The 13,635-nt window shown below is 33.8% G+C and overlaps 1 protein-coding gene across 1 annotated transcript; it reads left to right on the top strand.

Moving 5' to 3' along the window:
- Positions 1-454: 454 nt before the first annotated feature.
- On the top strand, positions 455-4,093 carry LOC111047625. The gene is made up of 2 exons (XM_039423316.1): positions 455-3,440; positions 3,475-4,093. The coding sequence occupies exon 1, from the start codon at positions 1,519-1,521 to the stop codon at positions 3,385-3,387; it is 1,869 nt and encodes a 622-aa protein (XP_039279250.1). The 5' UTR covers positions 455-1,518; the 3' UTR covers positions 3,388-3,440; positions 3,475-4,093.
- Positions 4,094-13,635: the final 9,542 nt, after the last annotated feature.

Raw genomic sequence — 13,635 nt, 5'->3', positions numbered from 1 at the left:
ATTGTTCAACTACAGGTTCTTGTTCTTCTCTTGCAGTCTTGCAATCTCAACGAGTGAATTGATGACCAAGTTTTGACTTCTTTGGATAGTTTCAACATGATATCTCGACCATATCTCGACCAATGTGAGCGACTCTTCACCCATGAGTCAGTGATGAACGCTCTGGTAAGAGATCTATCATCATCATCATCAACATCGTCTGCATTTGCAGCTGATAAACGTTTCACTTGTTTGGTTATAAATGATTCTCAATCTTGCCTGTCTAGTCATCAGCTTAAGAAACTATCCCAATCAATGAGAGACACGTATATGGACGCATCATGCAAGAATAAGCCTTTGAGTCTGCTTTCAAACAACGGTGGAGCTGGGAATGGAGATATTATTGATGTCAAGTTTTGTAAAAGTGACTGCTTTGATTGTCAGATCACCTCACCTAAAAGTATTAGAGCGTCAATGCTAGATTGTATTTGCTCCATATTTGATAGAATCACAGATTGCTTATTTGAATCTATCTAAAAATCGATTTGATAGGGATGGTATAAATAGTCTAGCAATTGTTTTACCAAATACAAGAATTGTATCACTTGATTTGAATTATTGTTCTATTGGTAACAGAAACTTAGAGATATTATCAGCCTCTTTGGTTCATACAAAAATAACTTCTCTCGGTTTCAAGGGAAATGTTCCAAATGATTATGATACAAAATCTTTGGCTGTTGGAGTGAAAGACTCGCAAATAAGTTCAATCGATCTTGGCTCCAATGAGGCAGTTGATATGGTTCATCTACTTTCATTATGTATGGTGGGTTCAAAACTAACTTCTATAACTTTGAGTGAATGTAGAATAGACTGCTCTGTTATGGAGGATTTAGTAATTGCTTTGAGAAATACAAATACTACATCAATAAATCTTATTGGCACTTACATGACCTGTGAAGTTATGAAAATATTTGTATCATGTTTGGTCAATTCAAAAATTACCAATTTGCATATGAGTAATGGCAGGGATGATAAACTAGACATTGGCGCTGTGGAATGTTTGGCACTTGCTCTAAAAGACACGCAAATTTCTTCGCTCGACCTCAGTGAAAATCAATTGGACTGTGAAGTTTGAAGGTTTTAGCACCTTGTTTGGTGGATACAAAATTACAACATCTTAATCTAGAAGAAAATAAACTAGACTATGCCAATTATTTTGATGAAGAAGTGAGAAATTATGAGGGGGTGGAATGTCTGGTACTAGCTCTGAAAAAGTCACAAATAATAAATCTGAATCTTGCTAATAATGCGTTGACATGCAAAAGCCTTATTAATCTCATACTGAGTTTGTCGGATACAAAAATTACTACACTCGATCTTAGTGGTAATGAACTATATTGTAACGTATTTTATTTAGCTAATGTTCTGAAAAGTACTCAAATCAGTTCCCTAGCTCTTCGGAACATACAGAGGAACCGCAGATTGAGTAATACGTCACATTATAAAGTATCCAATACTTACTATCAGGATTTATCAGGAATGCAATGCACATTCAGATTGTATTATCTTTTCCATATGAATCAGGCTGAAAAAATAATGATCCTTAATCTTAGTCGAAATGAGATGTCTTGTTGTGCAAAACTGAAAGAACTTTGTCAGTTTTTGTCAAATTCGCAAATTATTTCACTAGATCTCAGTGATAACAGAATCAATTGTGATGGCGTTTATTATCTAGCACAAGTCTTGCAATCAACTAAAATTTCTTCATTGAATCTAGCAAATAATGAAATTTCCACTAATGGTGTGCAGCATTTGGTCCTGAAACTTCCGGGGTCACAGTTAAAATCACTTGATCTATCACATAACTTGATTACAGATGAGAGCATTGAATGCCTATGTGGAAATCTTGCATATACAAAATATGCTGATCTTAACCTGAGAGGAAATAAAATTGGACGTCAAGCTGTGGATCACTTGTGTAAAAATGTTGCTGAAATCAATGTTCAATTTGACTTGCCGAATGATGATTTTTCACATCATATTGATTTGTGCAAGTATCCAGGTTGTGTTATTGAAATTTACCAGACATCTTTTGAAAAAGGGATTGACTATTTCAATAAATTTGTCTGTGATAAAACTGATATCACAAAGGTGTACATTCGATCCAGCTGTAAAAATGGCTTACCCTTCTTCAGAGATCTTGCTAAAATAGTTAGTAATATCAACATCTCTGAAATCGAAATGGGAGAATATTCTAGGATCCCTTATTCTGTATTCGCAAACATTGCTCAATTGAAATGTAATGGAACGGGAAGCTGGTTTTCACCGGTGGTTTTAAATAGAGTGCTAATTGAACTGAAATTTCAAAATATCAAGAAAAACTGTTTTCAAGATCTCGCAAAACTTTGTTTAAACAATATTATGTATCTAGACCTTAGCCATATCGATTTGGAAGAAGACAAATTCATTTTTTTTGCTCAAGCATTGAAAAACAACACCATGGATCAAAACAAGAATAATTATTTGATATCATTGAATTTGAGTAATAACAAGTTGGGAGCAAAAAGTGCGAAATTGCTTGCAGAAGTCCTTCCATATAATATACCATCATTAACCTACATCGATCTGAATGGTAACAAAATAGGATATTCAGGATTCAAATCTCTGATGGAAGTAGTTGACAAAACAAGCCTGTGTTGGCTTTCGTTGGGAGACAATAATATCGAAGACCAGTTGCAGGAAAGCATTGAACTATCTCCTTACATTGTGCCCCGAAAGGATGATGAAACGCCAGTTGCTTTCCAAGTGAGGTACTTATTCAGGCAACTGGTGTCAATGAACACATGCAGTGGTGAACTGGAATTCACAATTCCCACAACCGACTCAAACCCTCCCGTCAATATCACCCACTATCCCAAGCTGCTCAAGATCTATTCTGCATTTGAAAATGACGTGAAATATCTCAACGTGCAAGTTTATGACAACTATTACATGAAAAGTAAGAGGCATGACAGACGGCTTTTGGAAAAAATTGAGAAATTTGGGAATGAAATTGAGAAAAGATTTTTATCATTCATTAACAGCATCTCAAATCAAACGAAACTCGAACAGGCATTTGGCTATGACAGCTTTGTTGTTCTTGTCAGGGAGTGTGAACGCCTTGAGTTGAATGAATGTGTTGAATCTCTATTACTCCATCGAGTGTTGTATTATGTGGATGATGATGAAGAGATATTGCATCCATTCATTTATAGAATGATGCACAAATACAGTATGCCTCTATATTGTAAACAAATCGAACCAAATAAGAGGAAGCAAATAATTGCTTATTACAAGAATCATCCGGAAATCGAAGAAGCTGAGGCACTAATTGATTTGTTAGCATCTATGTCTACAGAGGAAAATTGATATTTCTGGTAACAAAGCAGCCATCAGCCTTATCTTGACAACGAATTATGAATGTCATATAAAGTGTTATAGTTTAACCCTATTCAGTATGTTAGCGAATGACTTTCAATTCTAGTCCAAACCTAGAAAATATAACATTTTTGCTGTTTGTTTCTTTGTTCTGAATCTAAGATCGTTTAATTCTGTTGTGAACACAATATTATCTATTTACAGTTTCAAAATATTTTCCAATAAGAGACAGTTGTCAGTAATCTAACTATGTTTTGTTGGATAGTATTTGCTACCGCATTAATTCTATATAAACTTTATGGATAATTTACATTTATAAATTTATTTTTCACATAATTATGTTGAATGAGTCGAATAATGATTTATTATTATTTATTCTTATTTCAACATAGCATCCAATTTTTTAATTCTATCAATAAACCCAATTTTCTACGTTTCCACAACAAAATTTTCTTTATAACAGAAAATTGGCAAATTTGGTTACAGTTTTAATGTAACTTTTAAAATGTGTGTGCCTTGAGTTGGATTTTTGTAAAGGCTTTAATAAATGTATGATAAATAAGTCGCTAAATATCAATATTATTATTGATAAGTCGCTGATAATCTAATTTTGCCTTGATTCAATTATATAAATTAAGATACTTATTCACTTGTTTTCATCAAAATACTTGGCAATGTGAACTCGTCTAAAGAGACCTTAGAGTGAGTACTATAATAAAACGTTCGGAAATTTTAGTTGTATCTAATTTAAAAACGATGTCAGAACATAATATAAGTTTTTTCAGACTGTTAACTGGAATGTGACTTTCTTACATTGATTAGTTTATAGTGAGTGGGTTGATTCACGTTTTGAAACTACGATCTTTGGTTTGTATAGTACTTGTTTTATAATCATATTGTATTTGAATCAGTATTGTAATAATCTTATCTTGGGAATACTGTGTTTGTATTCAATAATTATTATTATTATTACTGTGGACGATCATTATCATATATATAAATTCATCTCAAAGAAGTGACCACCAGAACAAAATATATATCTGGTTAAAAAATCCTGACATTCTAACTATTCACTTATGGTTATTTTACATTTTTGGCAGCCTCAGTCAGCACTGGTGTATTTCTCTATACTTGCATACTTTGTGTTCCTATTATGTTTATATTATCAATTTTGTGTGTAATCGTGAATATTATATGTTTGTATTGAATCAAATAAGACTATTATGATGAAAATAAGTTTACTCTATGAGGGAGACCTACAATAAGCTTATTCAATTCAATTATCCATCTATAACAATAATATTATACATGTATTATTTAGCTGCACAAGTATGCTTAATTATTTTCATTATGAACATGGTAATTAAAAGTGTTCGTAATTTTCATGAAAGGTTTTTTATAATAAATCCTACATAAGTATTCCATTAATTTATTACTGTCACTTATTTGTAATCTGAGTAATTTTTTCTCTGTTTTCGCTTAATTTTACTCAAATATTTGCTAGTAATTTGGTTTTTCCAGAATCAGCATTTAATTGTTGAAGTTTCACTAATTCGTGGTGTTTGTTAAAAGCAATTGTAGAATTATTAAGTTTTGTATCACTTTTGTCTCATCACGTACAAAAACATGACATTAACAAAATGTTGATGGCATGTTAGATGAAATTAACAAAATGTTGATTGCTCATTATTGATTATTCTTATATCAAATATGTATTCCATTTAAATTCATTAAATTTTTGTGAAACGTTTCAGAAACCTTCTATTCATTTACAACAGAGATGAAAAATGAGTATTCTCTGTTAAATGTAATACCTGTCTCTACTCTTATTTACTGCCTTCTCATGTAGAAATGAGAGTTTGGTGGGTTTAAATGTTTTGGAAGGGGATGGTTGAGGCGAAATTGCAAAAACCAAAACCTGAATGGCATAATACCATAGATATAGCATATACTAGTGTAATGTAGCCCATTTTTATGTCTTTCTAAAACATGATGATGGGACAACACAAAAGTATCACTAAACTATCAACATACTCTGGGCATTCATTGGAAAATAGATGGAACGAAAAATTGTTTAATACAGGGTCCGGCAGTGAATCTTGCGATTTTTAAATAACTGTTAAAAATTGATGAAGTTGTTAACAAAACTTCGTATCATCGTAATCCACATAGAAAAACATTATTATTCCATTTACAATACAATACTGTTCATTTCTTGAGAATTACGTTGGCAAGGTGACGTCCCTCTCGCCTGGCGTTTGGTATAAGCCTTAACGGCGAATGCACGTTGTAGATTTCTCCAAGTCTCCATTGCTACTGAAATGCGTTGAACTGAAGGTCTTTTACCTTCCAAATTCGACTCTTACACCCATCCCCCACTCATTCTGGTCCTCATACATACATTAGCATTCCACCAGTATACTTCATTCGCTCTGACTCAGCTGATCGTTCTCAGTGCCTCAATGAATGTCAGGTGAGAGAAGGACCTTGCCGACGTAATTTTCAAAAAATGAACAATAATATCAGTTTTTTAAATGGAAATTTATTTTATTTGCCAAAGAAAATTAGTTATAAACATCATGAATAAAATATCAATTGTATAAATGAATACATCATACAAAACTGTACTGCAAATTAAATTTCCTTTCTGCACTTCCAACAAAATAGAAACCATGAGAACCCTGCACTAATGTAGGCCTACCTTGAATCATGTATTCTATCTGCACCATACTAAATTATACCGTTAAGTTGATCATTTGTCTCTTCACATTGTGAGATAATCATTGGAATTTAAGGTCACAATTTAAGAATGAATAAGGGCGAAGTATATAAAAGCACATTTATCCGTTTGACTATGTTATGATGCAAACATAACATCACAATCAATGAGCCATATGAATAAAAACTGAGCATATGCTCATGAGCATGGAGCATAAGTTTTTGCTCATGAGCATTAGAGGTATAAGCATAAGCATTATTTGCTCATTTTTATATGAATAAGCTTTACCTTATGCTCCTGAACTCTGGAGCAAATGCTCAAGTATTTTAATGATTTTTCATCTGCTGATTCGCCTTACTTTGTTTTTATAGTGAAAGGTTAGAATGTGCTACTCACGTAAGCGCTAAAAATATGCAAGTATAGACACCGTTTGTGTTTGTCGTCTGCTCTGTTCTCTATCTATGAATTGAGTTTTAGGTTAGTTGAGTTCTGAATTTTGAAATAATAGCTTGAAAAAATGTCATCTCTATAATAATCTCCAGCATAATCTTATAATCGCAATAGCCTTCTTATAATCAAATCAAATTCAAATTCATTTATTGCCAAAAAGAAAACAAACAATAATTTACTCATACACACATACACGAGAAAAAAATGAAAATAAATTGTTCATAATACAATATTACACATGCATGCATATACATGTCATGAGAGCAGAAAAACCCAAATCGTCTATACTCTCATCTTATTAAATGCCTATTTCCTACTCTGTGATGGCTATCTTTATATCTGATAGCTGCTATCTTTGTAACTAGTGGAACGTTCATTCCACGGTATTTAGATGAAAAATATCTTCTTCTATATACCGTGGTTCATTCCACCACCCGCCCCCACCTGATTATCTAAGAGCTTGTTCACATGACGGCGATTTACGCTCGGTTTGCCAGCCTCGTACACATGACAGCGATTCATGAGCGGTTTGCGCTCGGTTATGATAAATAATTACTAGGTACAACATCTATGTACTCAATCTTAATATCTTAATCTATGTACTTAATCACTATATTACTCTTATACATATATTCAAATCAAATCAAAATCAAATCAAATCAAATTAGCTTTATTCCTCAAAAATATACATTACAGGAAATTGAACACACTTTACATAGATACAGGAATACCCCTACAAGACTATTCGTCTGTGTGTAGGGGTGAGTAAAAAAATATTTATTCTATTACTGCTCTGATCGAAACCGCTCGGTTGACTTAAGACATGTGTACGCTCTCATGCCTGCTCTAGTATATCGAGCCGCCCGGCAACCAAGCGGTTGTAGTCTGAGACTAGAGAGCAGGCTTTTAGAGCCTGTTCACATGACAGCGATTTACGTTCGGTTGTCACGCGGTTGACAAACCGAGCGATTGCCAGGTATAGGGAAACACATGGTGCCGTACACATGCATCGCTCGGTTTTAGTAGTCGCCGGCGAATCGCGGCGGTTGTAGTTTCCAGTCCAACCGCTCGATTGCCGGGGCTAGAGCAGGCATGAGAGCGTACACATGTATTCAGTCAACCGAGCGGTTTCGAGCAGAGCAGTTCACATAGTGCTATGATAGTGCACATTCTATTACAATTCCAGTTCAATAAAAAATTTATTCTATTACAATTTTCAGTTAGTAGTAAGTTCAGTTTAAGTTAGTTTGTAGAGGATCATAATATTTCATAGTAGGGTAAACTAGCCCATGTTTGGACACCAAAATTCAAACAGCTATAACTTGGACAAAAATGAAAAAAATTCTTCATTTTTTAATTTTATATTGATTGTATTTGCTTACACTTTCATGGCAACTGCATTGATTGTAATTGTTTTTATTATTGCAAAAACAATTTTTTGGGTGTGTCCCAACCTGGGCTTAAGATCGGCCCACAATGGGACATCCCTTGCCCAGGTTGGGGCATTGAATTAAAAATAAGCAATTCGTTATTTTAGGTACATAATAAGTTATTTTTGGTCATTTTTAGTAAATTGAATACCATAGCTTTCTCTAAAATTAATATTTTCAGAATTTTTTTGTTTTATTGAATCAACAATGCCATGAAGAATTTATCTTCAAAATCTCATGGATTTATCTCTTACCGTATTTGAAATGTTCTGTTCCAATAATTTAAACTCATATCTCAAAAAGTAATGATTGAAAAAAAAATGTTTTTCTGAGAAAACTTTTCCATTATAGCTTGATGATATACAAATCGAAAAACTTTGAAAAATATCACCAGTAGAAAGTTTATTCAGCCTTTGCACAGTCTTAACCGAGGGCAAACCGCTCATGTATCGAGCGTAAATCGCTGTCATGTGAACAAGCTCTAAGCAATTTAGAAGATTGAAAAGACCGACGCCACTATATATATTCTGCAACCAACTTCCCATTGATTTTCGCATGCTGCCATCTCAATTTACGTGGAAGGTAGTGAAAAATGTTAAAATGTTGTAATGACATTATTTTTTAAGATTTTTGAGCACTTTCATTTAAGACCAGAACGAAGTTTCTACGATATAAATTCGCGAAGATACCATATGCAGGTATTTTGTCATTTTACTAATTTTGGGACTTTTCTATTTCAAACGGGCTAATGGCAAAACTATCCAACCGATTTCGATGAAACTTGGTATATAGGCTCTTTTCATCGAGTAGATGTCCGCAATTGAATAAAATTTTGATTTAAAAAACAATGAGCCCCCATTTGGAGCCCAAAAATTTTGATATTTTGATTTTTTATGAAATCGATGGACTTGATAGTATAGGTATACATAATTTGGAAATATCAGATAATTAGGGGGGACCTGGGGAAATTTTCAAATTTTGATCAACTTTGAGCACTTGATGTGAAAAATCTGTAATGAGTTGAGATTTCGGACTACCAAAAGAGCTTGGAGACTTGTTTAAACTATTCACATTTGAAATTTTAATTATTTAATGTCCGATTAATCTCTGTAACTCTGTCTAAATAATAAAAGAAAGATTAAAGTTGCCAATTTTGAAAGATGAAATTTGCCATCTAACGTTTTATCGAATGTGAATGTTGCGATCCTAGCGGTTCAAATTCAAATTCATTTTATTGAGCCAAAAAAGAACATACAGGCCAAGTCAAAACATAAAAATAGACAGAATAACAATGTAAAATCAAAAATTTAAGTATATAACAATAGTAAGAATACATTTATAATACAACAGCAGAGTTCAAGTGTCATCATTCAGAAATTCATCTACACTATAGTAAGCCCTATTCACTAAGTATGCATAGAGTTCTCTTTTAAAATTTATTGATGGGGCATATAAACATTTTGGTAACTTTTTAAACAGTCTCAAACCAATTACACTAGGACTTTTGTCAGAGAATCTCAATCTGTGGTGATTAATAAATGGGTCCCCATTGCCACGAGTAGAATAACCATGAACATCACAATTCTTTTTCAATGATTTTATCTTATTAACAATGAATAATACTACTCTGTAAATATAAATACATGGAAAAGTGAGTAATTGTAGTTCTTTAAATGCATTCCTGCACGATTGATTGTAATCCAGGTTTGCCAAGTACCTCACTGCACGTTTTTGTAAAATGAATAATTTCTGACAGTTTAAACCAGACGTACTTCCCCAAAGTTCTACGCCATATACCAGGTGAGTGTAAATGAGAGAGAAGTACACACACCTAGCAATATCTCTATTCACAAATCCTACCATATACCGTAATACAAAGAGACCCCTGCTAATCTTACCAGCTACTTTATCAGCATGCTCATTCCATGACAATCTTTCGTCTACAGTCAAACCAAGTAAATCTACTGCATTAGCATTTTTAATAGCATTATCCCCTATCATGACTACAGGCTCGAAAGAAAGTATTCTCCTTAAATTAAATTGTATAGCGAGGCTCTTGTCGGGATTAACGGAGAGAGCACATTCATTATAAAACTGCACAACCTCATTTGAACACAAATTGGCTTTCAGCTCCAGCTGGTCAATACTATTGCCATGGAGTAACAGAGTTGTGTCGTCAGCATACAATGTAATATCACAATTATTTGAAACAGACGTCGGTAGATCATTTATATACAAAACAAACAGGAGAGGACCGAGTATAGAGCCTTGAGGAACACCTTTTGTTACATACAATTTCTCATAATCTACAACTCTACCTCCATTCTTAATACTGACATACTGCATTCTCTTTGACGTATACGACTCTATCAAATTATTTATAATACCCCTCATACCAAGAGAGTGCAGTTTGTTCAGTAGAATTTCTTTATCAACACTATCAAAAGCTCGTGATAAGTCGAGCAGAACCCCCATAGCAGCTTTCCCATTGCCCATAGCCTCAATTACACTCTCAATAAATCTAGTTGCTACTGTGATAGTGGATTTACCTTTAATGAATCCATTCTGACAATCATTTAATAAATCAAACTTTTGTAGGTAGTCAATAATTCTGTCGTAAATCACCCTTTCAAAAATCTTGGATAAGACTGGCAGCACAGAGATGGGCCTATAATTTTTCATGTTTGCTCTGTTACCCTTCTTGAATAGAGGAATTATTTTAGCAATTTTCAATGCATCAGGAAAAACACACCACTCTGAAAGACTCCATTCAAAATGAAAACAAGAGGATCAGCAATCTCATCACTGCATGCCTTTAAAACCTTGATGGGAATATTATCGTAACCAACACTATTCTTATTTTTCAAGTTATTGATTATTTTTAAAATTTCTGTTTTGTTTGTGGGACTCAGATAAAAACTTCTTGGAATATTTCTATGTGGAATTCTTCGTGTACCGGTATTAGCAGACTGTGTTTGAGGAGCTATGGAAATAAAATACTCATTAAAAAACTATACAATATCTTTAGGATTTTCAACTCTCCTGTCATTCACATCAAGACATATATCCCTTACACTTGCACCGCTCTTACCTCTAAACTGATTGATTATTTTCCAGCTCGTTTTAGACTTGTTAGTGGAATTTGAGATGAGACCTCCATAAAACTCCCTCTTTGCCTCAATAACTCTATTTACATACTGCTGTTTTACCCTCCCCAATATATCTTCATCAATTACTAGTCCATGCTCAATTCTAAATTTTGAGATATCTAAAAGAGCTCGTAGCCGCTGAATATCAGGAGTGAGCCTCTCGAACCTCTCCCTTATTTTTCTTTTCACATTCATAGCACCCTTTTTTCTCTTAATTTTTATTGGTGGACACTGAATACGGAGATGATACAGAAGAGAGCTGTGAAAGCATTCAAATTGTTTATTAACATCAATTGCATTATAAACAGAGTACCAGGATTCTCTACGGAGAGAAGCTTTCAAGTTTGCTAAATTTGAAATGGATAAATTGAAAACAGGAACACCTAACTGATCCTCCTTCCCATTAACTGCTCGTCTATTAAGAACGAAAGAGGTGGAGAAAACTTGTGCAGAATGATCGGATAAAAATGTATGTAAAACCGATGACTTACAATACTATCATCCTCTATATTAGTCAATACATTATCTATTGCAGTCTTGGACTCAGGCCTGACTCTTGTTGGCTCAGATATTGTATAGTGTAGACCAAATTGCTCCAAAACCAGAACTAGATTCCTGCATTCAGTTGTATTATTCAAAACATTAATATTGAAATCACCAGCCAAAATAATTCTACTTTCCAGTCTTACAGTTATCCGTTCAGTCAACAGAGAAAATTTATCAAAAAACAAGTTGATATCTCCACTAGGAGGTCTATATACACCACAAATTATGAAATCCAAATTTTTCTCAAATTCCAACTTCACACCGCACATTTCAATGTCACCCATAGAGCAAAAATTACTTATATCCAGCACCGTCAATATCTATCTTCCAATAAGTTAGTTTAAAAATTCGCTGTGGCTACAGTTACGGTAACCGTAGCTCGTATCGAGTTCCGGTAAACATTTGAGCATGCGCGGCTACCGCTATTTACATGTGCATTGTGGTGCTTGTGGTTTTTGGTCACATGGTTATGATTTCTAAGTAACTAACTAACTTCATTATTAACTAACTTATTTCTAACTAACTTCATTGAAACGATAGGTTATCATAACCATGTCACCAAAAACCATCAACACCACAATGCACATGTAAATAGCGGTAGCCGCGCCTGCGCAAATGTTTACCGGAACTCGAATGGAGTTATGGTTACCGTAACTGTAGCCAAAGCGTTAAAAATTAAAAGTGATTCACATTTTGCTTCTGCCAAATTCAACATTTTCAATCAGTGAGCTCAATCGTAGTCGGTTACCTTAGCAACCGTTCTATGGAAGTCAAATAGTTTGATAAATAATTAATGTTCGTTTTGTGAAAAATCTGGTGTGGCGCACTCACACAACTTTCCTTGCCGTTATGAAAATTGATCACCTGACGCTAGTACTTCCGCGCATCACAAGTCTACTATTCAAAGATCTGAGCCAGCTGGTGACAGGACAATAACGCTGGAGACACAGAGGTCTGCTATCTCTTCATAGTGAATGAATTAATAATAGAATAAATTAACAGTTGCCAACAGTTTGCAATTGAATAATCACATTTTCTCAAATTCCGAGCTTATTTTTAATTTTAGGTGAAAATGTTACTGAACATTAATTGTAGAGATTTTCATGCTCAATCTTTTCCACCTAAAAGTTTTTGTTTAAATTGTATCTGAAGCCTGATAATTAGGAATCTAAAATCGAAATTTGCATAGATAGGGCGGAGCTCCTGAAATTTTTACAGATATGGTACTTGTGGCAGTTGATAGAGCTTATCAATGACTATATTAGGTATAAATTTGATCAAAATCGTTGGAGCCGTTTTTGAGAAAATCGCGAAAAACCCTGTTTTTGACAACATTTTTGCCGCCATCTTGTATTGCATTTGATCGAAATTGTTCGTGTCGGATCCTTATAGTGTAAGGATCTTAAGATCCAAATTTCAAGTAATTCCGTTAATTGGGCACAGACGCACATATACACTCATACACACAAATTTCAGAGAATTACATAGTTGTTGGGGGTAGGAATCAATAACAGCCGTATTATCTATTTCTTCCTACATCCATCTATGTAGATGAAACAAAAGTTTCATTTCATTTCAAGAACGATTATAAAGTTTTATTCAAAAACAGAACTCCATTTATCATAGTCTCCCGGCTCATCTTTCTACGTTAACCACATTCAAGAGCTATTCGTATTACCAGTTATTTACATGGACTCTAAGCTTATTGTTTTATCGGCAGTACGGCTGTTTGCGTTAGATACTTTTATCCTGTTGGTATATTATAAATATAAACAGAGATATATGTATATTTTTTTTCTTTTTCATGGAGGACTTTATTTCACGCTGTATTGTTTTTTCTGACAGACTATTTATTTTGTTTTATTTATAATCATGAAGGACTTTACCCGTAATTTTTTTCCCCTAACAAACTATTTGTTTTATTTATAATCATGAAGGACTTTAC

This window comes from Nilaparvata lugens, chromosome 3 (genome assembly GCF_014356525.2).
Source record: "Nilaparvata lugens isolate BPH chromosome 3, ASM1435652v1, whole genome shotgun sequence".
Classification (NCBI taxonomy): domain Eukaryota; kingdom Metazoa; phylum Arthropoda; class Insecta; order Hemiptera; family Delphacidae; genus Nilaparvata; species Nilaparvata lugens.
This window is presented reverse-complemented; position numbering and strand designations above follow the sequence as displayed.